General features: G+C 58.3%; 1 protein-coding gene across 8 annotated transcripts in view; it reads left to right on the top strand.

Moving 5' to 3' along the window:
• The window catches only part of DNM2 (dynamin 2), a 90,134-nt gene that overhangs the window by 56,920 nt on the left and 10,250 nt on the right, over window positions 1-22,964 (top strand). For 4 of the 8 annotated variants that reach the window (XM_023245405.2, XM_023245392.2, XM_023245382.2 and 1 more), the window contains 9 exons: window positions 1,543-1,685; window positions 4,609-4,744; window positions 5,999-6,066; window positions 6,693-6,831; window positions 9,177-9,263; window positions 10,894-10,964; window positions 14,428-14,479; window positions 15,418-15,429; window positions 18,963-19,076. In XM_023245405.2, the coding sequence (XP_023101173.2) occupies window positions 1,543-1,685; window positions 4,609-4,744; window positions 5,999-6,066; window positions 6,693-6,831; window positions 9,177-9,263; window positions 10,894-10,964; window positions 14,428-14,479; window positions 15,418-15,429; window positions 18,963-19,076 (822 nt within the window). Of the gene's footprint in view, window positions 1-1,542; window positions 1,686-4,608; window positions 4,745-5,998; window positions 6,067-6,692; window positions 6,832-8,058; window positions 8,198-9,176; window positions 9,264-10,893; window positions 10,965-14,427; window positions 14,480-15,417; window positions 15,430-18,962; window positions 19,077-22,964 lie in introns of all 8 variants that reach the window. The other 4 variants (XM_023245398.2, XM_023245386.2, XM_023245403.2 and 1 more) reach the window with 3 other exon arrangements.

Below are 22,964 nucleotides of genomic sequence, written 5' to 3' on the forward strand. Positions count from 1 at the left end.
GGAAAGGAAGTAAAACCCCCTTGCAGGTGGCAGGGGCCTCCTGTGGGAGCCGGCACGGGGCCCGGCTGACCTCCTGGGATGCGGCTCTGCATCGGGACACTTCTTGGGAGCTGTGGCCCCCCTGTCCCCTGTTTTCCCTGTAAACGAAACGGGGCCGCTCTCGTGCTCTAAGACGCGATCGGACACTAGAGGGAAGGTCTGCGGGGCGTGTGGCTCAGATCCCCACCCCAGAAGGCATGCAGGCCCCACAGGGGGTCTGGGACAGTGCCCCTGGCCACAGAGGGTGTCAGAGGGACTGTCAGAATCCTGCCACGGAGTGTGCTGAGCTGGAGCCTGAGGCTCCCTCACACCTTTTTTCAAGCTTGAGGGATACTCTAAATTCTTGTCTGGTGTGGGACAGATGACAGCAAAATGCTTCTTTCCGCTTTTAGCGTACTGGCTGCTTTTATGGCTTTTTGTTTTGTTCCCTCCCTCTCTGCCTCTCTTTTCTCTCTTTTATTATAGTTCAAAGGAAAAAAAAAAGTCCACAGCCCAAATATAGTGAATATCTCATTTCTTCCCATCTGGTGGTGGGTCCCTTCCTGGGAGTTGGCCAGTGTCACCACTAAGTGGGCTTCCTTCTAGAGACATTCAGGGCCTGGAGAGGCCACTGTGTCTGTGTCTTCCTCCCCTCCCTCCCCACTCCCCCTCCTCCTTCCTGTCCCTCCTCCCTCCTCCCTCCCCCTCCTCCCTGCCCTTCTCCAGCTCCCTCCTCTCCCTCCTCCCACCTCCCTGCTCCTCCCTGTCCCCCCTTCCCTCCCCTCCCCCTCCCCCCTTCTTTGCCTTCCCTTCCCTTTGTTTCTTTTGACACCTGAACAACCTTGGATTTGTGTGCTGGGTACCATTCTCCCTTACTTTTTCTCTCCCCACCCATCCTGAGGCTCGTTCTCCAACCTCATCTGCCGTGCCGCTTCCTTTTACAATTTGTGACTGCTTAAATCCACGTGATTCGGAAGCAGGACAGGAGAGAAGGGGCCGCAGAGGTGTCCCCTTCCCACCCGCCTGCCCCACTCCGGCCTTTCTTCCACATTTGTTTCCTGTGATGCTTCCTTCTCTCTGTCCACGCGACTAAAAACATGGTCTTACTTTCTCCCTGTCTTTCACAGAAGGGAGCACACATCCTGCGTCCGTTCTGTGCCTTCCCTGGGGAGCTGTTTCTGCCTTAGGTTGTGGGGCCTGCCTGGGCCTCTCCCCGGAGCACCCGTGGGAGGCTGTTCTGGGTCAGCACGCGGTGTGCCATGTGTACCCTGTGGCCCAGAAACCCTGGTTATCTGCCCGGCGCAGGCCCAGGGGGCTGCTCGTGGCGTCCCGCTGCTGGGGGCGGCACGTGTCCCCTCTCCTGGTCCCGTGCGCGGGTGTGACTCCGGTTGCTTCCTCTCGAGGGGGGGGGGGGTGCGCCGGGCGCAGGGGGCCATCTCGTCCTCAGCCCCCTGCCAGTGCGACAGGCCTGCCCCTTCCCAGCATCCTGCCTGTGCTGACCTCTGGCCTCTCTCTGTCCCACAGCAACTGACCAACCACATCCGGGAGTCCCTGCCAGCCCTGCGGAGCAAGCTGCAGAGCCAACTGCTGTCCCTGGAGAAGGAGGTGGAGGAGTACAAGAACTTCCGGCCCGATGACCCCACTCGCAAAACCAAAGCCTTGCTGCAGTACGTGTCTCCCACCCTCTGCCTGGCTCACCGGGGCCTCTGGCCGGCCACGGGGTCCTGGGTCTGGGCTGGGTGCCGATCCTCATCCATCCGTCCGCCCATCCATTCACTTAGCAGACATCCTTGGGGAGCCTCCTGTGTGCCAGGCCCCGTCCTGAGCACTGGAGCCGCCACACTGGGTGGGGCAGCCGCCCAGCCCTGCCCCCACGTGCTCAGAAAGCAGGGAGGGAAGGGATGGGACCGAAAATGAGTAAATAAGAAAACGAATACTGTGTTAAATGATGAAATATTATTGTCGGGAAGAGGCTGGGGTGCCAGGATGGGCGTGGGGTTGCCATTTAAAATAGAGTGGTCTAGGGGCGCCTGGGTGGCTCAGTCGGTTGAGCGTCCGACTTCGGCTAGGGTCATGATCTCGCGGTTCGTGAGTTCGAGCCCCACATCGGGCTCTGTGCTGACAGCTCGGAGCCTGGAGCTCACATCGGATTCTGTGTCTCCTTCTCTCTCTGCCCCTCCCCTGCTCATGCTCTGTCTCTCTCTCTGTCTCAAAAATAAATAAAACATTAAAAAAAAAATTTTTTTTTTAAATAGAATAGTCTAGAGGGCCGCCCTGAGACAGTGAGAGTCAGGCAAAGACCTGAAGAGGTCAGGGGTGGGGCCCGGAGGTGCAAAGGTCCTGAGGCAGGACAGCACCCTGCAGTGTTGGAGGAAGCTATGTGGCAGAACAGAACGAGTGAGAGGAGAATGTGAAGGAGGGGTAGAGTGGAGGAGGGGAGAGCAGGGAAGGGACAGAGCAGAGAGCATTCAGGTCTTTGTGGGCCACAGGGAGGAATCAGACTTTTGCTGTCAGGTGGGAGCCAGGAAGGGTTCTGAGCATAGGAGGGACGGCCTGATTCAGGTGTTGACAGGCGCCCTCTGGTGGCTGTGGGGAGGACAGACATGGGGGAACAGGGTTGGGAGCCTGGCCCTGTGCCAGCTTTTTATGCTCTGTCTCTTGGAATTCTCACCCTGACCCCGAGCGGATGCCCACTGGCCCAGCTCAGAGTTGACGGGGACTCTTTGAAGCCACCCAGCTGTGAGGTGGGGCGAGGGTTGGTGTGCCCCACAATACCAGGTTCTCTCTCGAGGCTTCTCCTGCCTCCATACTCCCGGTTTCTGGCCTGCAAGGAACCCTGGGCGCTTAGTTAGAGTGGGATCCAGAAACTCCTTGGCAGCTCATGAGGCAGAGGGTCCCACACGTATGACTCCTCCCACGGACACACCAGAGGAACACCACCCATAGTGGCCACATCCTAACCCTGATGTCCCCCCATCCTCTGCCACGCGGCACTGCATGGTGGGTTCGGGGGTGAGAATGCTTTGATGCTCAGACTTAACACTGTTCATTTCATGGGGGACAAAAGCTTCTTGGGATCTGAGACACCCTGCGCCTGCCCCCCTGCCAGGTGTTCGGGGAGAACCCATTCATCAGCGGCCAGGCCCGGCCTCTCACCGGCACCAGCCGGACTTGCCCACGAGAACTGGACATCTCTTCGCCAGCAAGCTGGGCTTGGGCCAGTAGAGGCCAGTAGAGGTCGGTCCCTTGACCACAGTAGCTCCTGTTCAGGGCAGACTGTGTGCAGTACTGGAGATCAAGAATTTGGGGGGCAGAAATGATTAAGACAGATGGTGCAAGAGGCTGGGAAAGCAACTAGAAATGCTAAGGAAAACCAAACACTAATAAATACTTGACTTCCCTGCTGCACACGCGATCACAGGGCTCGTTGGCAACACTCAGAGACTTTTGTAAGGGTTGGGCCGGGTTCCCAGGGCCCATGTGTGGTATTAACATATTTCATCAACCACGTCAGTGCTTTATTTTTATTACTACTTTCTTTTTTAATGTTTATTTCTTTGTATGAGAGAGAGCATAAGCTGGGGAGGGACAGAGAGAAGGGGGGGCAGAGAATCCGAAGCAGGCTCCACGCTCTCCTAGCTGTCAGCACAGAGCCCGATGCGGGGCTTGAACCCACAAACCATGAGATCATGACCTGAGCCGAAATCGGACGCTTAACCTACTGGGCCACCCAGGTGCCCCTTATGGGAGCACTTAAAAAAAAACAAAACAAAACAGGGGTGCCTGGGTGGCTCAGTTGGTTGAGCCTCCGACTTCGGCTCAAGTCATGATCTTGCAGTTTGTGGGTTCAAGCCCCGTGTCAGGCTCTTGTGCTGACGGCTCGGAGCCTGGAGCCTGCTTCGGATTCTGTGTCTCCCTCTCTCTCTGCCCCTCCTCGCCTCACGCTCTGTCTCTCTCTCTCTCTTTCAAAAATAAATAAATATGTAAAAAAATTAAAACATTTTAACTTTTCTGAACTCAGAAGCTTTAGGTGAATTACCCCTAATTGGCTGCATTCTTTCTTTTTTGTGGGGGTACCACCAATGAATAGTGCTGCTTAGGATTGGCGATTCCTTGGAGTGGATAAAAAATCGAAACTCCTTGAATCCTCACAATGACCCTATGCAGAGACTTACCATGCAGATGAGGAAACTGAGGCTCAGAGGGCAAAGCCACTTGTCCAAGGAATCACAGCAGTCATTGGCAGAATCCACCTGTGTTGTGTGGAGGGGCTGCTTTTTTATTCACAGTTCTGCCTGACCAAGGCAGAAGTTGCTAAGCTGTGACCCTCCCCTCCCCCGTCCTCACTCTTGCTGTCTGCAAAATGGAAGTAATAATGCTACCCAACCCCCTCCAATTCAGTGAATGAATAATCCTAATGGGCCTGGCACGTAGTGATTGCTTGCCATCGGCAGCCCTGTATCTTACTCGTTTTGTATGCATCTTGGTGCTAAAAAGTGAAAAGGAGTGTGTAAGCCACAGCTTGACCCGGAACATAATTCTGGGTCAGAACCTCCCCTCTGACGTTCAGGTTTCCTTTTTCCCCCCCAGGATGGTCCAGCAGTTTGGGGTGGACTTCGAAAAGAGGATCGAAGGCTCTGGAGACCAAGTGGACACGCTAGAACTCTCCGGGGGTGCCCGAATCAATCGCATCTTCCACGAGCGGTTTCCCTTTGAGCTGGTGAAGGTAGCACCGCTGGGCGGGGCCCTCCTGACCAGGGTCAGGCCCCCTTCTGCACAGTTTGCGGCCGGCCGGGCCTCCTCCCTCCTGCCTCCAGGCATCTGCCTGCTGGGAGCAGAGGTGGTGGAGGGGGGGAGGGTGTCCCCTTCGGGCCCTCCTTTCCTGAGCAGGCAGCTTAGAGGTATCCAGCAGACCCGAATGAAAGCTCCATTTTCTCTCTCTGACAAAAACCAGCACACGTCCTTTGCAAAATACGTAGAGCACAGAGGTAAATTCTCGTAGGACAATGGCCTCATCGTGTCGATGGGAAAAATAAGCCGGCCAGGGAGCCAGCATGTGCAGCGAGGCGTGTAGATAATATTTACAGCACCCTTCCACGTGAAGGGGCGCGTCTGGAATGTGTGTCTTTATGTAGACACATCTACAAAGATGCACAAAAAAAATGTCAGCTCTGGGCCCTGGGATTTGAGATTTTTTTTTGTTGTGTTGTTAATTAGCTTGAAGTTGTACACTTTTCACCGCGAGCACATACCATTTTTGTAAAAAACAGCGAAGTTCTTTTCAATGAAAACAAAAGCTAAAGGGGGGCAAACACCCATAATCCCAGTACCCGTAGACAACATCTGTTAGCACCTGGGTGTCCGTCCTTTCCCGATTATTTCTGTGCGAGTGGGTAAGTGCCCAGCATATACAAACACAGCACGTATACTCATCCATACTTAAAAAACAAACGAATATGGCTTTGTACGTTGTTTTTTCATGCGGTGGCCATCTTTCCAAACCAGTTATGTATATTTCATGTGTTGTTAATGACACAGTAGTATCTTATCTTACGGATGTCCCATGGGATGTTGAGCCAGTCTTTCATCAGTGGACGTTTAGGTGGTTTTCACATTCTTCAGCAGTTACGAATAGTTCTACAAACGTCACTAATTCTTACTAATTCCTCGAGGTAGATTTCTACAACACTTAAAACTGCGTGAAAGTAGCTATGTGTTTGGAGGTCCTGACTGGTATTGCAAAGTAGCCCGTAAGAAAGTTCATGTGAATTCACGTTACCTCTGGGAGAGGGCAAGAGTGTTCATTTCAAGCCATCCTCGCTGAAATTGGGTTTTAATGTCTTGAAGAATTTTGGTCTAGCGCGATAGGCCGCCGTGTGAAAACAGACACACACAGGACACGTAATGTTCCCCAAATACGCACCTGTTGTAGGGGTGCCGCAGGCACTTCCTTGCATGTGAGTGATTTGTCTGCTCTCAGATGGAGTTCGACGAGAAGGATTTACGGCGCGAGATCAGCTACGCCATTAAGAACATCCACGGAGTCAGGCAAGTGCCGAGGGGAGAGCTGCCACGTTCCCTTCACCTCTGCGGTGCCGTCCTCCAGCCAGTTGGTCCCCCATCCCTCTGGGTGCCCTGACTGTGAGGACTTGAGTGGGCTCCTGGGTGGTTTGTCAGTAGCTTTAGAAGTCTCTCCCCGTGGGTCCCCAAGGGCACTCGAGGGCAGGTGTGCTGTCTCGTGTGGATCTATTGTAGGCCACGGGGCCATCTGCTGCCCATAGGTTCAGCTACACGTAGGTTCAGCTGCCCAGTCAGTTGGCATGAGCCCAGCTATGAAAGCTCACTGTAGATTTGCCCCCGGGGGTTGGGGGAGCCAGACCTGAGTCACGATTACAGGAACCCAGCATGTGTCCCCATCACAGGGCTCCCGTGAGACTCCTAGGTCCCCTCGATTATCCGACAAAAGTAGGCACTCTGGTTGTCCAGTCTTACGTCACCATGGCGTCCTCAGGACTCCCTGTGGGTTTCCAGGCAGTGGATGCAGGCGTCCAGCCCCCAGACTTGCTGTGACCTTGGCTCATTCTCGGGGACCTGGCCCATGCCTATGAAATTGCTGACCGTGCTTTGTTTCTCTCTGACTTATCTCCCCTGCCCCCGGGTACGGATGGTTTTAGGACCGGGCTCTTCACCCCGGACTTGGCATTCGAGGCCATTGTGAAAAAGCAGGTCGTCAAGCTGAAAGAGCCCTGTCTGAAATGTGTCGACCTGGTTATCCAGGAGCTAATCAATACAGTTAGGCAGTGTACCAGTAAGGTATCGGGCCCTCGGCAGGGTGACTCCTGGCCTTGTGGACGCGGGGGTATGGGGGTTTGGTATCAGGCTCCCAGTGCTGCTCCAGCCTTTGCCCCGCCGGTGCCCTTTCCCCCCAGATTGCCTTAGTTTCCAAGAATGTGGCCTCTTCCCAGGGGCGGGGGCGTGTTGGCCTGGGCGCAGTGTGTGTGTGTGGGAGGGCGGGGTGCGCCAGGCCTCCAGAACTGGCCAGACTGGTGGGCAGGGCTCCCTGGGACCCTGATATCAAGCCTAGCATGTGTCTGATGGAATTGGGGGTTTCATTGGGCTGTCGCTTTGCTGCCTTCTGGGAAGCAGAGAGGGACCCCGTGTCAGCTGTTGGAGGCCAGGCTCCCTGAACGAACCTCCCTGGCTGTCACCCTTTCTTGACAAACGCCTGGCACCCTCGGGCTTTCCTGGAGCCAGCCACTTCTCTGTCCCCAAGGCACCAAGAAAGGCCCGAATGCTGACAGCGTAACGAACACTCGGGTGCCCAGCTTGGCTCCTAACTGCCTCCACCAAGTACCCCTGGCTTCCTCCAGGCACAGAGCTGCCCCCCCAGGCAGCATGTCCTCTGAGCCACTAGGTCACAGGCACCGTGTGCCAGTGTTCACGGGCCGCTGTCTCCACCTGGCAGGACGCGCTGGGCTCCCCCGCAGGCCTGGTTCCCAGGGCAGCACGCTTTGGGCCAGGCAGCTGAAGTGCTTCCCAGTGGGCGGTTCGTGCTTGCACGTCCACGGTGGCCGTAGAGCTCTGGGTCGGTCTTCCAAGGCAGGGAAACTCTGCTTGAGCCTTCTGTCTCGGTCTGGAAAAGCCCACATTTGCTTCTTAAGCTTCTTCGATTAGAAAAGGGAGAGAGAGAGAGAGAGAGAGAGAGAAAAAAACCTAGACGGGGTAGAGATGATCGTCCAAGATCGCATTGTCACAGGTGTGGAAATTCAAGGCCTCCACATTCCCTCGGCTGTCTGAACCGTGACACTGACCCCTAGCGCTTCCGTAATGAAAGCCCAGAGCAAGCCCCAGCCTCTCCTCCGACCCAGGACTCCTCTTTGAGCCGAAGCAGCTTCCGGGGCAAATGCGGGCACAGCCTACTTGCATGTTACTAACCAGCTGACTCTCCTCTCTTCTCTTTCTCTGTCTCCCATCCCGCGTGTGTGGCCTGCACTGTCCCTGGGTGTCTTTCTACCTCGTCCCACCCTCCGCATGACCCAGGACGGGGCTCTTCACCCCCGACATGGCCTTTGAAGCCATTGTGAAAAAACAGATTGTAAAACTCAAAGAGCCGAGTTTGAAGTGTGTTGATCTCGTGGTCTCAGAACTGGCCACGGTCATTAAAAAGTGTGCCGAGAAGGTAACCGAAGGTTTCGTTGTTATCACCTGCGCATTCGTCCCGCATCTTCTCCCCCTACCCATGTTAGTCTTCACCCACGCATCTGGAAACTCTACCTCGGCAGGAACCCCCTTCTGTGGGCCCCTTGTCGCCCCGCGACGCCTCAACTTTGCGTGGCGGACGAACGGGAGGGAGTTGGGAACGCACTCCTGGTCCACACTCCCAGTTTGGGCTCGGACGGGGATGGGAGGCCGGTGGTGTAGCCAGGTGCAGGCGGTGGGGACCGGCAGGAGTGCCTGTTCCTGGAACCCGTAGAGAAGGGGGGGGGGGCAGGTCTCCAAACTGTCGCCGCAGGTGAAATGCTATCAGCGCGCAGACCTGCGTGTTCGTCACGTCACAGGGCGTTTGAGAGGCTTTCCACTAGTGATTTTGAGCGCCCGCTCAGTTTTCCCCACCATGTGGACTTCACCCAAACCTGAGAAGGTGGGCTTCTCTGTGCCTTTGGTTTGGTTATGATCGGGGAATGGTTTTCGGCAAGGGGGTCCCTCTGAGGTAGATGGCCCAGATGGCGCCCCCATCAGCCTGGAACAGGCGCTACTCACTCACGAGCTGGGAGAGAGGTCCCGCCTCACTGGCCTGGTGGCCTTAATTATTATGCTCAGGGTCCTCGCCCTCAGTGCTGGGCGGAGGGGGCCACCATCGCTGCGGGGCAGCAGACGCACACAGCGCCCACTTCCTCCGCCGCTTTCCATCTTGGAATCCACTCTCAAAAAGCACCTCTGCTCGTGCGTGGGCGCCCTGTCACTCTCTCTGGCACACCGTTCCCCCACCGCCCCTTTCTTGTCTCCCAGCTGGGGCAGCTATGAGACAGGAGTGGGGTGGGGACTCGGTGGGCCCACCCCTTGTCCCTTCCCCTCCCCCACGTTCTCTGTGTGGTCGTGTCGCTTCCTGTGCCACGAGGACACAGCCAATGCCACCACTCTGCTCCCCCGCCCCCCAGCTCAGCTCCTACCCCCGCTTGCGAGAAGAGACGGAGCGAATCGTCACCACGTACATCCGGGAACGGGAGGGGAGAACCAAGGACCAGGTATTGGCTTTTTGTTTTACCTTTCAGGTGTCATTTATTTGCATACATCTTTTTTTTTTAATTAAAAAAAGTTTATGTGCTTAAATCTTGAGCATACATTTCTCTGAGTAATGACAAATGCATAAAGGAAGGTAACCCCCCCTCCCCCACCGCCCCCTCGGCAAGGTGCAGAACCATTCTGTGGCCCTCAAAGTTCCCCACCTTTACCCCTCCGCAGCCCGCAGGTCCCGGCAACCACCCGTCTGCTCCCTGTTCCCCAAGTTTTGCCTTTTCCAGAATGTCACTTGAGTGGACTCCCGTCGTATGTGGCCCCTTGAGTCCGCCCCCCTTCACTCCGCCTAGCACGTTCAGGATTCATCCCTGTCATTTGTGGTGTTTTGCAGAGTTTGTTGCCGGTGATCACCGCATAGGGTTCCCTCGTGCGTGTGGACCACAACTTGTTTTATCCACTCGCGCTCCCCATGATGCGTGGGTGCTTTTTATGTTCCAACGTTTTCTCGTGAAGACCGAGCGCACACGAGGACAGAGAGTGGGACAGGTCCCCGCACCTGCCGTGTGCCGAGTGAGCCCAAAGCCGGCTGCACGTGGCTGCATCCGGTCCCGTCCCTTCCCCCCAGGTGTCCACTGGGGTCTCTGGGCAGGTGTTTGTTCAAACCAGAACCAGCACAAGCCTCCGCATTGTATTTGGTTGCGATACCGCCGTGTTTCGCGCATCAGTGGAGCAGAAGCTGGCTCCCGCGCGGCTTCCGTAGCCCTGAAGTTGTATCAAAAGCTTCAAAGGTTCCCTTTAATTTTGTTGTTTTCAAGAACGTTGCTGTCCTTTTCATACACGCCGTGGCGCCTGGTTGCCCCACGGCCAGCACTTCTGGGCTCCATCCCAGCATCCCAGGGCTCTGGCCGATGGGGCGCAGGCCTTATAAAACCAGCAACAATGGCTCCCGTGGACAGAGCACCCCAGCGTTTTCCAGCACCCCCACAAAGCCCAAGTGCCTGGCATGTTTGATGCTGGAGGGCTCAGAGGCACAGTGAAACGCCAGGAAAGGGCAGGGTGTTATGTGAAGGCCTGTCCCTTATCTGAGATCACACCCTGACTGGCTCCTGCGGGCCTGTGTTTGTGGGTTCCATTCTAACGCCCTTGCCTGGCCACATTATCTTCGCTGTTTGGATGCAGCACTTACGACACTCCAGGCCCTACTCTGAACACTTCACGTACCGGGAATTATTTAACCCTACACAGCTGGACCTCTTGCTCCTTTCCACCTTCCACCGTCCCGTAACGTGAGGCCAAGGGTCACAAAGTCAGGCAGTGGCGTGGCAAGACTGCAGCCCAGGTGGTCAGCCTAGGCCGCGCCTGCAGCCACCGCTGCACAACGAGCTGCCTCCCCCTGCTCTGTTGGCCCCGTCTTTCTTCCTTGTGAGGCCCTGAAGTTTCAGTTACCCGGGCCCCTCTTCCCCCTACAGATTTACCCCAAGGTTGGTTTGTGTTGGAAGGATACGCGTGGTCCCAGGTCTTCGGCCTGGGAAGCCGTAGGGTTCCAGCTCCCCCTGCTGGCGGGTTGGGGAAGTGCTCTGGCCACTGCCGTTCCCGCCAACCTCCGCTCTGTACTCACAGTTCCCCTCCTTCTTCCAGATTCTTCTTCTGATCGACATCGAGCAGTCCTACATCAACACGAACCACGAGGACTTTATCGGATTTGCCAAGTATGTACTTTTCAGGACAGCAGCTGGTGGGTGGCACCAATGCCTGCCCTCAGAGCCAGGCCCCGAGGGAGGTGGTTGAGTTGGCTTCCCTCAGCAGACTGGGGCAAGAGGGTCTCTCTGTCAGGGTCTGGGGGGTGAAGCGTAGAGCCATCTGAGAGTATCTGGAAGCTTTCCTGGGCTAGTAGCAGCGTCCATCCTCATCGTCCTCAACGCGCCTCCTATGGGGCAGACCTGTGGTCAGCCGCTTCGGGAAAGGGTGAGGCTGGCGGCATTCAGTGCTCTCCTTCCTACGTGACTTCTCAGAACCTTCATAAACTGTGCAGCTTTCTCCAGACTCCCCCATCTGCACTTGGCCCTCTCGCAGAACATCTCACAGGCTCTGGGGGCTGCTCGTTGGGAAGTGTGCTGTCCGGTCTAGGCTCTCTGTGGCTCCCATCCGTACACCATGGATTCAAAATCAAACCCTTCCATGGCACGTGGATAAGGAAGGTGCCAGAGCAGGGGTCTCTGATTTCAGCAAGGCCTAGATGTAAACGCTGGGGGCCTCGGGCATCGTGCACTGACTCCGTCAGCCCCTGGGTCCACCCTCAGCGAACTTGGGCGTCACATGGATTGCTCTGATGGCCTCCTGAAGGTCTTCTTGCCTGAGCCCAACCGAAGAATCGGTAGCCAGCTTCCTTGCATTCACTTAGCAAGTATTCCTGGTGTGCGTTCTCTGTGCCAAGCACAGAACCAGGTCCCCACCCTCAAACGAAGGTCCCGTGCCAGAGACAGACACGCAGCCAACCCCTTAAGACCCAGGGTAATCACTGCTGGGGTCAGGGCTGCGTGAGGCTTGTGTTGAGTCCAAGGGGCAGCCTTCCGGCCTGGCCTTGGGGTCGCAGGGAGGCTTCCTTGTGGAGCAGGGCCCGTTAGAACCCAGTCTTGGGCTAGCAGGCTGTGCAAGAGGATCTTTATCTCAGGGGTCTCTGTGCTGGACCCAGCACTTGTGGGTAGGACATCTATCATTGCACTCAACAGAGTCGGTCAGCTGTTCTTTGCTGGGCACGTGGTAGGTGAGTGGAAGGAAGGCAGGAAGGCAGGCAGGCATGATCAGAAGCTGTCCTCGACACCCAGACGAGCCAAGGGCCCTACTTGGGCTGCCCCTGCTATGGGAGGACGGAGGGGCCCTGACCTCCTGCGCCTCTTCCCCCAGCAGCCAGGTGTATGTGGGCGGAAAACGCTGGTCCCCCTCTTTGGTTTGCTGCTGTTTGTGCCTCACCTTGATGTCTCTGCTTCTCACACTTCATCCACAGTTCCTTCTCACAATCTCTCCTGTTTTTCCTTTGACCACTCCACTCTTTCCTCTGGACTCCTGGGCCTTCCCACTTCCCCCAGCTGTTATTATACTGAGCAGCTGGTGACCGGGTGGGTATTGCCTGCTGTGTGCCTTTTTCCTGCTGTGTGAATGGGGTCGCCCTGGCTGGGGGCGGGGCCCAGGGCCCCAGCCTTGGAGGGTGGACGTCGAGGGGGCCCGCTGGACAGCCGTGGAGCACTGTCTCAGAGCTGGGCCCAGGGCAGGGCCCTTGGAGTAGGAGGGTGAACGAGCCGGACTTGGGCCTCGCCCTTTCACAGCCCACAGGCTGGACACGTGTTTTTACCGAGCACGTTGTCGCGTGGAAGACCAGAGTTGGGAAGGAGAGTAGGTGAGGGGCTGTAGGAAGGAGGAGCGAGGGAAGTGGCCTGGAGAGACCTTCCCGAGGAAGTCACGACAGCCAGGTGGCAGACAGGCAGAAGACCTAGACGGTGTCGGGATAGCGAAGGGAGGGAAGGGAGACCCAAGACACAGGAGCACGGGGAGAGCGAGGCAGGGTGGAGGTGAGAGGCCAGGCCCCATTGCCAGGAGGAGCCCTGCAGGCTGAGGGGAGGACTTTGGACTCCTCGCCCTGCTCCCCTCATCCACCTGAAAGCAAGAAATGTCTGACTGGGAGCCGGCAAGGGAAAGGGGCACCTACAGGGGCTTCCGGGTGAGGGTGGGAGCCAGGAAGCCCCAAGCAGCACATCTGGGCCTCGCTGGCACCCAGCCATCACTGTGCGGGGCTTAATCGGTCCTGTCTCCCACAGACACTGTTGACCGAACTCCTTCCTGGGCTAGATGTTGTCGGCTGCTTTCTCGCTGCCCAGAGAAAAAGCTCTGTAATAAACTCATTGAATGCTAGGAAGATTGTTGGGTAAATTTTTCCTCCATTCTTTTTTTTTTATTATTATTCATTTATTCTGAGAGGGACAGAGACAGTGTGAGTGGGGGAGAGCAGAGACAGGGAGAGAGAGAGAGAGAGAGAGAGAGAGAACCCCAAGCAGGCTCCGCACTGTCAGCACAGAGCCTGGTGTGGGGCCCGAACCCATGAAACCGTGAGATCGTGACCTGAGCCAAAACCGAGAGTTGGACGCTCAACTGACTGAGCCAGCCAGGTGCCCCAGTTCTTTCTCCATTCTTACTCTTCCAACCTTTGCCTGTCTAGGAACGGAAGCCTATTTCCTTAACTCTCTCTCTTACTCTCTCTCTCTCTCTTTTATCCAACAGCCAGCTTGAACTTTCAGGTACAGCCCCAGAGGCAGCCAGTAAAGGAGTGTCACAAGATGGTTAGCCTTGTCCTATTCTGAAAGTTCCTAAAACAATGCGTATTCCTAAAGGAATGTCTGATTCCTCAAGCAATACGATAAGAAAAGAAAGTAGGATGCCTAAGGAATAGGAGGTGTCAGTTGTTTGCAGACGGGTGGTGCTGTGATTGTCTCAGTGGAAAATAGGAAGAACCAGGGAGCTGAGGGGGTGCCCACGTGCAAAACGCGTGGCCTTCATCCGCGTGGCACAAACTAGCCAGGAAACAGGGTAGCTGAAGAAGGAAAAAGATCAGGGACTGGAGGCAAATGAAGGACTTGATAGAAACCCTCTGGTGACCTTACCTCTCCTCTGCATTTGGGTCGGAAACCATCCAGAACGTTTTCACGGTGAGCAGCCGTCCCCTGTCCTGATCTCCCAGGGTGGCCGGCTCTGTGGTCGGAGCCACTGAAGACTTGGTGCCGGGACCGGGGATGGGCAGGGAGAGTGGGAAGGAGCCGCAGTTTGCGCCCCAAACAGCCTGGTTCTCAGGTTACTCTGCAGCCACCATGGCTGCCTCCCAGCCACCTGGGAGTCCAGCTTCTCGGGCCCCGCCCCGCCTCGGAGGCTCTGGGGCCGCTGACCCCTGGAAATAGCTGGTGCCCTTGGAAGTGGCTGAGGTCAGGACCTCGAAGCCTCAGTTTGACTGAATATGTCTTCTCGTTGCATGAGCCCGAGCTCTTTCCCTTGGGTAACCCTTTGTGTGGAAGGCGCTTCTCTCTGCCTCTGCCCTGAGCTGGCCGCTTGGCCCCCACAAGGGAGAGAACCTCACCTCATCCTTCCCAGCGTGTCGCCACACGAGTCCTCTCTCTGCTTCGTTTTCAGCGCCCAGCAGAGGAGTACACAGCTGAACAAGAAGAGAGCCATCCCCAACCAGGTAGCCCGCCCCTCCACAGCCCACAGCTCTAGCCTTGGGGGCGGATGGGACTTAGGGACCGCCGAGCCCAGTGACGGTACCTGGCTCGTGACACGTCCCGCCAGACCCCTTACCCCCACTCCCAGCCTCTTGAGTCTGTGAAGGTTTGGGTGTTTCAGGAAACCTGTCTTTGAACTAAAGCTCTGGCCCAGGCTGTGGGGGCACATCTGCACACCCAGAAGGCCCTGTCTGACATCCAAGGCCACGGTTAGAACTTGACCCCCAAGAGAGGGGCATGGGTGTCTGCAGCCGAATTGGGTTCCCAGCCCTAGCCCCAGGAGACTCGGAATCTGTGGGAGGGGGGGCGGGAGGCCGCGTGGTGGTCAGCGGTTCTGGGGAGCCTGAGGGTCCTGTGAGCCCCATTCCTGGAGAAACCCAGAGCCACATGAAGCGTTCTCTACCTTGATGTCTTGCCCCAGCCAGAGGCCTTGTGAAATATGAACAGCTTCATATATGCCAGTGTTAGGTGCCTCCTTTTTTTTTTTTTTTTTTTTTCTTTAAGAAAAACACATCATCCCTACAGAGCTCACCCCACTTCTCCATATTAGACAGGGGTGGGAGCGGGGACAGGGGTGGGGGCTCTGCTATCTTGCACGATTATAGAGCCCTCTGGAAAAGAAGGATGTAACCACTGCATGATTTTTTTGCGCTTGCCATAGGTAATACATATGTTGTTGCTTTTTTGTTTCGGGAGATGATAATGAATTAAATATTAACACCATGAATATAATTAATAGCATGTAATTTTTTTTCTTTTGCTGTTTTTTCCCTTGCTCTTCTCTCCTCCCATTTTTGTGCTTTTCCTGCTTTTTCTCTGTCCCCTCATGTCCCTTACGTTTTCTTTCCCTCTGCCGGCTCTTCTTTGATTTACCCACAATCCTAACTTTGCATTTTCAAAGGGGGAGATCTTGGTAAGTACCCACTTAGTGTGGTAGCGAACATTAGAGAACCTAAGAGTGGTGGAGACCCCGCCGCCCCGTAAATGTCCCTTTCCCCCCCCAAATAACAGAACAACTAAAAATCGAGCTAACCTAAAAACCCCCTGCCGTGGCCAACACCCGCTGGACTCCGTGTTGCCCTGGGCATAAGCTGACTCACACGGACACTAACCTGACCGCCACCCTTGTGGGAGGCCCAGCCCGCCCGCCAGCCCATTTCTGACACATGTAGCTAGTTTCCTATAGGTCAGGGGTGGCAGATACTCAGCTAACACCCCATGCTTCCCTCGCCTCACATCCCTGGCCAGGGGAGATTTTGCCTAAGCCCCGCTGGAACTGGTTCTTGCCCCTGCCGCCACTGGCCTCACCATGCCGAAATGTCTCTTCCTGCACTCCGGGCAGACATTACTAATCCATCCAGCGCGCTTTCCTTTGTGCCCCTCCCTGGCCGTGTGCAGGCATGGCTAATCGATCCTGGCGTACTCTCCTGAGCAGGCCACCACTCCCCTTCCTGTGGCAGATGTGACTTGACTGGTCAAAGAATTTTTTTCCCCCGCGTGATAGCTTTGCACGTGACACCCCTCGACACCCACGAGAGGCGTGACTGGCTGATCAGGGAACTCTCTCCTGGATGCTGCCACTATTGTTCCCTGCCCGTGGCAGATATGATGATTGGTTAGACTGTTCCATGCCACTTGCTCCCTTCCCTTAGCGTTTGCCTGCGGCAGGCATCACTCCTTTCCCGCCGCGCCCAGGATTCTCACTTTGAATACTCACCGTCTCCCCCTCCAAACAGTCCAGGGGCCCCCTTCTCCTCACACCCCAAGGGGTTTAGTTGTTCTCTTCCTGCCAGATTCCACATCCCCAGCACCAAAGGCCAGCTGCGCCCCGGCTGCGGGCCCCTGGGTCTCCCGGCCACGGTTCCCATTCCTGCCCCAGGTGACTCAGGCCTAGAACCCTGACCCAGGAGGAGGCTGACCCACCCTGCCGGCGGGCCCCAGCTTGCTGCTTCCTGCTGCTGCCCGTGCTGCCCCCGGCGGCCCTTCCTCCCACCCCTGGCGTGTGTGCGTGCCTGGCCCTGTGCACCCCGGAGCGCGGGAGCCTGCCTGCCTCTTCTGCCCCTCCACCCCCCTCCTTCTAAGCCAGGCCCCTGGGGCACAGATTTGGCTTCTGGATGAGGAAGGCCAGCCACTCCTTCTCCTGTAGACTCAGCACATGTGTCTGCCGCCCACAGCTTGTGCCTCCCCAGGGTGGGATTTCATCTCTGACCCTACATGGCTCCCACGCGGACAGCTCTCTGGGCAGCTCGAGGGGAAGGGGACCTTGGAGGCCTCTCCAGGCCTACTCAGATGGGCCATTCCCGGCACGGCATCTGCCCCGTGGCCACATGCCCCACAGCATGGCCAGGGCCCCGTTTGCCAGCTCTGACTGCTACTAACTGAGGGTGCAGGCAGGTGAGCCAGGCCAAGGAGGGGGTAGGTGGGGGGCATATCTGCCCCCTTGGGAACTGGGCTGGGCCCCGGGGTGGAGAGGCCTCACCACACGAAGACTTGTCTTCCGGGGAGCACTGACCGCCTACGTTCTCCACCTCCTTCCTGCTTCTCTTCCCCTGGTTGTCGGTGACTGAAGTGTAGAAATGCCTACTCTGCCTGGCCTGGGCTAGGACGAGGCAGGCTCTACCCTGGCCCCCGGGCTGGGGAAGGAAGGAGCGGGTATGAACACAGAGACCCACACAGCTCTGGGACAGGGGGTGTGGTTGCTGGAGCCAGGGACTCCTTCCTGGGCCATCTGCAGGATGGCCTTGAGCCGGAGTCTGAAGACCAGCCTCGCCCCAGCGTGACCAGACCTCCCACTTTGCCTGGGACTGGGGGCATTCCCAGGACTCCAGGTTTTCAGTGCTAAACCAGGGCACCCAGGGAGGATACCATGACCTTACTGGGGCCAGCGGTCTCTGCCCCCTTGCCCACCAGGCGGCCATGGTTGGGCGGGTGCCAGCAAGTCTCTGCTCACTCCCTGGTGGCCACAGGTCTCCAGGTGCTGTCTCGTCATCACCAGGAAGCCCTAACAAGGGCCGCCAGGTGGCATCCCATGCTGTCTCCAGCCTGGGCGAGGGCTTCTGTGTAGTGCAGAGGTCCCTGGGTGTGCTCTGGCCGCCTCCACCTTCATGGCCCATGAGGCTCAGAGCCTAATTCCAGCCATAGGAAGCAGGTGGCCCTGTTAAGATTTGACAGGCCTGGGGGCAGGTCAGAGTGGGAGGAGAAAGCCCCTCCTGAGACCTACCCCTTAGGAAGACACGCGAGCCCCAGGGTCATCCCTCAAGCCCCATCCCGCCCCCGACCCCCCCCCCCGCCCCGCCCCGAGGCGGGTAGGGAGGTGGGGACTCAACACCAGCCCATCCCAGCTGTCCTTGGCCGCATCTCCGCATAGCTTGGCCCGGTCTGTTGCTGCCTGGGCCCCAGGCGGCCCTGCCTGTGCCTCCATGTGCTTCCCGCTGCCCGGGGGTCCCCAGACCAGAGTGATGGGTAGCTCTGGCCCACACATGCCTCCATGACCCAGGGAACACAGGACCGTGGCCCCTCAGGCTGCCTACACATAGCTGTCAGATGAGTCCTCTGTGTAGACCTGGCCGGACTCTGCCTCCTACTCAGATGACAGCTGCAGGCAGACGAGCCCCGGCCAGGGGATCTTCCAGGCCAGAGCCTCAGCGCGTCAGAGAAGAGTAGGACTTCCGGGTTTGAGGCCAGCGAGGGGCATGATCCCCGGCGGGTGCCCCAAGCTCAAACCTTTGGCCCCAGCCCTCTGGGCAGAAGCATCCCTTCTTCCTGTACTCTGGAAAGAGCCTGTGGGGAAGAGAGCCCCAGGACAGAGGCTGGCCGCAGTCCCCGTCCAGAGCAGGACACCAAGTGTCCACCATAGTAAGCTGGGCAGGTGACCAACGGCGCGGGCAGCAGAGTCAACACTGTGGGTTAAGCTTCTGCCGGTCAGCCGCAAAAGGAGAGAGAGAAAGAACCACTCCCATTTCGTGGCAATTCCCCCAGCCTTCCGCCAACAGCCATCTTCCAGAGGGTGTGAGGGCGTCCCTGGCACTTGGTCCCGCAAGTGTGATTCCTCCGATGTCACGTCCCATGTGACACACTCCCATACAAGCCCGGGAACTGTCCCGGGCCCCTTGTAGCCGGGCACACCTTTTCTTGCCTGTGCTGACTCGACCCCGCGTGCAGGGGGTCTCCCGGGGGACCCGGTTCCCTGCCCCCCTCCACCCCCACCCCCGAGCCTTGTGAGTGAGTGTGCGTGCCCCGTGTCTGTCTGCCTGGGCATCCTGTGTTGGTTTGCGGTGGGAAATGCTTGGGGGCAAGGTGGAGTTGGGTTGCCTGGCCTAGGGCTGGAGGCATCTCTGCCATGTGGTCCGTCTTCCTTACTGAGGACGAGGGCCCTGGGCCCTGCACGGGGGTGGGCCGGGCTGGGCGGCAGGCGTTGTCCCCCTCTGAGCAGCACCCTCCCCCCAGGTGATCCGCAGGGGCTGGTTGACCATCAACAACATCAGTCTGATGAAGGGCGGCTCCAAGGAGTACTGGTTTGTGCTGACGGCCGAGTCTCTGTCCTGGTACAAGGATGAGGAGGTGAGTGGCTGGGGGTGGGTGGGTGGGGCGGCGGGACTAGAGTGGGCGGATGCTTGCTCCTTCATTCGAGGAAGGCTCCCCAAGCTCCTCCCTGAGGATGGTAATGGCCAGGACTGGGGTGGGGCTGGGGGGGGGGTGCATACTAGGCAACAGGTTGCATATCCCAGCCCCACGTGACCCTCTAGGGGTCCAGCCTGATAGCAGCTCCACTTCAGGAGGAAAGGGAGATGGAGAGGGGAGCCCTTGGCAGGCTAGAAACCGACCCCAGCTTCCAGAGTCACAGGGAGGCATCCCTGGCTCTCAGAGGGGGCCCGGCCAGGTTGCTGAGGTGCTGGGGGTCCAATGTCTACAAGGGGCTCAGCCAGGCGCCTCGTTTCCCTGTCTAATGAAGTGGGGTAGAATGGCCCCTGTGACGTGCTTAGCTATTAGCGTCGGTCTAGAACATTCCCTATGTACTTGTCCTGATCCAAAGGGCCTGGGGAGGCCTCTGGGAATGGCACCAGGAACGCAAACCCCAGGGCTGTGTGCTGCCTTGTACCGTGGTCTCCGGGAACCCGCAGGCAAGCCCTGTGAGCCATTGCGCCCCCAGCCCAGCGGGCCCCCTCTCGGGCAGCACTGCCGTCTGGGTCCCTTCTCCGCCTCGGCACTGGCCTGTCCTCCCGGCCCGAGCGGCCCACGTCTTTGCTTAGTTCTCTGAACAACGTGGCTACGGCCTAGTGGCCCGGGAATGGCGCTGCTCCAGTGTGACTGCCTGTTGCTGCTCTGTCGTGGGCGGGATCGATCGGCTTCTGAGGGTCACCAGTGGGGGACACTGTGTTGCTTTCATTTTCCTGGGTTGCCCCATGAAAGGCCCACCAGCCCTCCCTGTTGGCCAGGGCGGCGTTAGGCGTCTGTGACAGAGGCCCAAACGAAGGCACTAATGGAGACGGCAGTCTGTTTCTTGCCCGTGTCCTGGGGAGCTTGGCAGGCCTGTGCCGGGAGGCTGTCCGGAGCCCGAGCTCCGCCTTCCCCATTTTGCCACCTTAACGTGTGACTCCCCTGCCGTGGTCCCATATCCCCCCTGCCCATCCCAGTATGATCTGTAGCAGCCTGGAGAAGAAGGGCCTGCGGAGGAAAGTACCTGCATTGCTCTGCTCGTGCCCCTGACCATCCGGTCACATGGCCACCGTGTGTCCTAGTCACCTGGGACGGCACAGCTCTTGTTTGTCAAGTCCCTGCCCTGTGCCAGGCTCACTGGCTTGGGGAGCCCACCGTGGCCACAATTTCCTCAGAAAATCCTTATGCTCCGTTTGTTCTTAAGGAATCGGGCTCCAAGCAGTGACTCGCCCTGTGTCACAGAGTGGGGAAGGGTCCCTGTGTTGGGGGTATAGGGCGTGTGCTCCCTGTCCTGAGAGACACCTCAGCCCTGGCCTGGACCACTCTCTTGTGGCCCGGGCTGGACATGGTTCCTCCGAGGGAGGGTGTCTAGGGGTGAAATGTCATTGTTCCCACTCATTCTGGAACCTTCCAAGAGCATCGGGAACCCCGCGCCCCCTGAAGGACCCTGTCTGGTGGCTGTTTCTAAGCCGGGAGAGGGCGTGGCCACGACCACAGAGCCTCTCGGGATTGGGATGTGGAGGGAGGGTGAGGTCAGGCGTTTCTTAAGGAACCCTCGTGGCCAGATCAGCTTCTCAAAATGGCCGGGGTGAGGGGGTGGGGATGACGCTTTTGCATTTTCTCCCTCCTTCCGCCCCCACAGTCTGAAAGCCGGTCTGCTGAGGCTTTCACCAGGCCAGCTGAGGGCCGGTCTCCACCTTGGGCCCGGGCATCTCCGCCCAGGGTGGGAGTGCCAGGCTTTGTGATGGCCTTGGGCAGTGGTAGGGGGACTTGGGGCCCGAACCCCCTCCTGGCCGTTCACTGCAAGTCCGGTTTTAAGAGTTCCTTTTCTTTAGTGGAGAAGGGGTCCCTCGTTTTCCCCTCATGTGGGGGTTGAAAGCAGCAGCCCCGGACCTTCCTGCGGGCCCAGACCCAGGGCAGGGGAGGCTTCGGGACGGGAGGAGGGTGGATCGCCCGCCGGCGGTAACGAGAACCGTCAGGCCCGTGAAAGGGGCCCTGTGTGCGCCGCAGACACAAAGCAGTCTGAGGTCGGGAGGGGCGGGACCCTCGGAACCCCACACGTGGCAGCCGCCCCCCCCCGCCCCCCCCCCAGCTCAGGGTCCTTCTCAGAGAGGCGAACCGTATTTCTTTATTTTAAAAAAATAACCCAAGAGGAAGCAGTTACAGAGTGGGGTGGGACTAGGGGGACCGTTCAGCCAGAGCCCCTTCCCCCGCGGCTGGCGGCGGCTCCCTCTGCTTTTCCCTGGCACCTCGTCTCCCACCCAGGCCCTTCTTGACTCCCCAGGCTTCTGTGTACGTCTCTCCATCCCGGTGGAGAGCAGGGCGGTGGGCGATGACACTCACCTCCGGGTCCGCCTCGCTGCGGAGGGGGCGGAAGTTCGGGGGTGCCCGTCCCGACGCGCCGCTTGCCCGAGCCCAGCCTAACCAATGTGCAGACTACTGTACACATTCAGAACCCCCTGAACAGGTAGTCTGAACACTGGGTGGGCGGGGCCGGCTGTCCGTCCTGCAGGCCCCCTGGCGGGGGGGAGGGGGGACAAGGAGGGCCACTGTGCCCCGGCCCCTTGGAGCGGGCGGGGAGGCCGGTGCCTGCGCCGATGCGCTTCTCTCGTCTGACGTGGCACGGCTGGGGCCGGCTCGCATCTGGAGAAAGTTGTGGGTTTGCAGGAAATCCTAAGGAGGGGGCTGGGGAGCGGGTGGGCGTGGGCGGGAGGGAGGGTTTGGGTCCGCGGCCTCTGTGTGCAGGCAGAGGGCTCTTTGGGGGGCGGGTGGGGGCGGGGTGCGCACACGCCACTGCGTCTCTGTGTGTTTGTGTTCTGTGCGTGCGTGTCAACAGCATCAGGAAGGCAGCTGCCGCGCTCTGGGCGGAATCACACTATAAACAGTTCCAGATGTGGCGTCTCGCTCGGGGCCCAGAAGGACTGTGACTCAGTTACTTGGCCTGGCCAGCCGACTGGAAGCTTCCTGCCTCCTGACACGACAGGGCGGGGGCAGCAGAGGCCCTTCCACAGTCTTCTGAGCAGGGAACCCCCATCCCGGCCCCTTCTAAAGCCCCCGAGACTCTTCTCCGGAAGGTTGGAGGGCCCTGGGACTTAGCCGGAGCCTTTCTGTGCCGTCTCCTTCCTCAGACCCCCCTCTGCAGCATGAACGGGGGGTCCGCACCTCGGTGGCCGCCAGGCCCCTCTTCTGCTCCTCACTCAGCTCGGCCGGAAGGAGCACTCTGCCTGGCTTCCTCCTTTGCCAGAGTCCTGGGACCTGACCCTAGAGCCATAAGACTGAGGGACAAACACACAGAAGAAAACCCTAGTGTCTCCTGGGCTCGACTTAATCCTCACCTTGCACAGGGAGGGCAGGACTCCTGTCTGCCTTTGACAGATGAGGAAACTGAGGCATAGAGAGGGAGTGCTTTGCCCAAGGGTCCGTGGCCGGGGAGGGGCAGAGCCCATCTGAACTGCTAAGGCCTGGGCCGCAGGGAGGTCTAAGATGATGCACCCACAGGGGCCCAGCCTCAGGCTGGGGGTACAGTAGGTCCTTAGCCTCCATCGGTGGGTGAATGTTGGCTTCCGTGACTCGCCAGGCCTGTGCCCCTGGCTGAGGGCCGCATCCTCTCAGCTGCTTCCCCAGCAGCCGCCAGGACTGCTGTGCCTGTACTCCGTGGGGCACTTCCTGATCAGGGCTGCCCTTGGGAAGCGAGTGACACTTCCGTGGCTTTGGAGCTCAGGCATCACCTCAAGGGGGCTCACTTTCCAGCTCCAGGATCATCTGAAGCTGACTAGTTTTAAATCCCAGCCC

The sequence above is a fragment of the Felis catus genome, chromosome A2, assembly GCF_018350175.1.
Source record: "Felis catus isolate Fca126 chromosome A2, F.catus_Fca126_mat1.0, whole genome shotgun sequence".
NCBI classification, from domain to species: Eukaryota; Metazoa; Chordata; class Mammalia; order Carnivora; family Felidae; genus Felis; species Felis catus.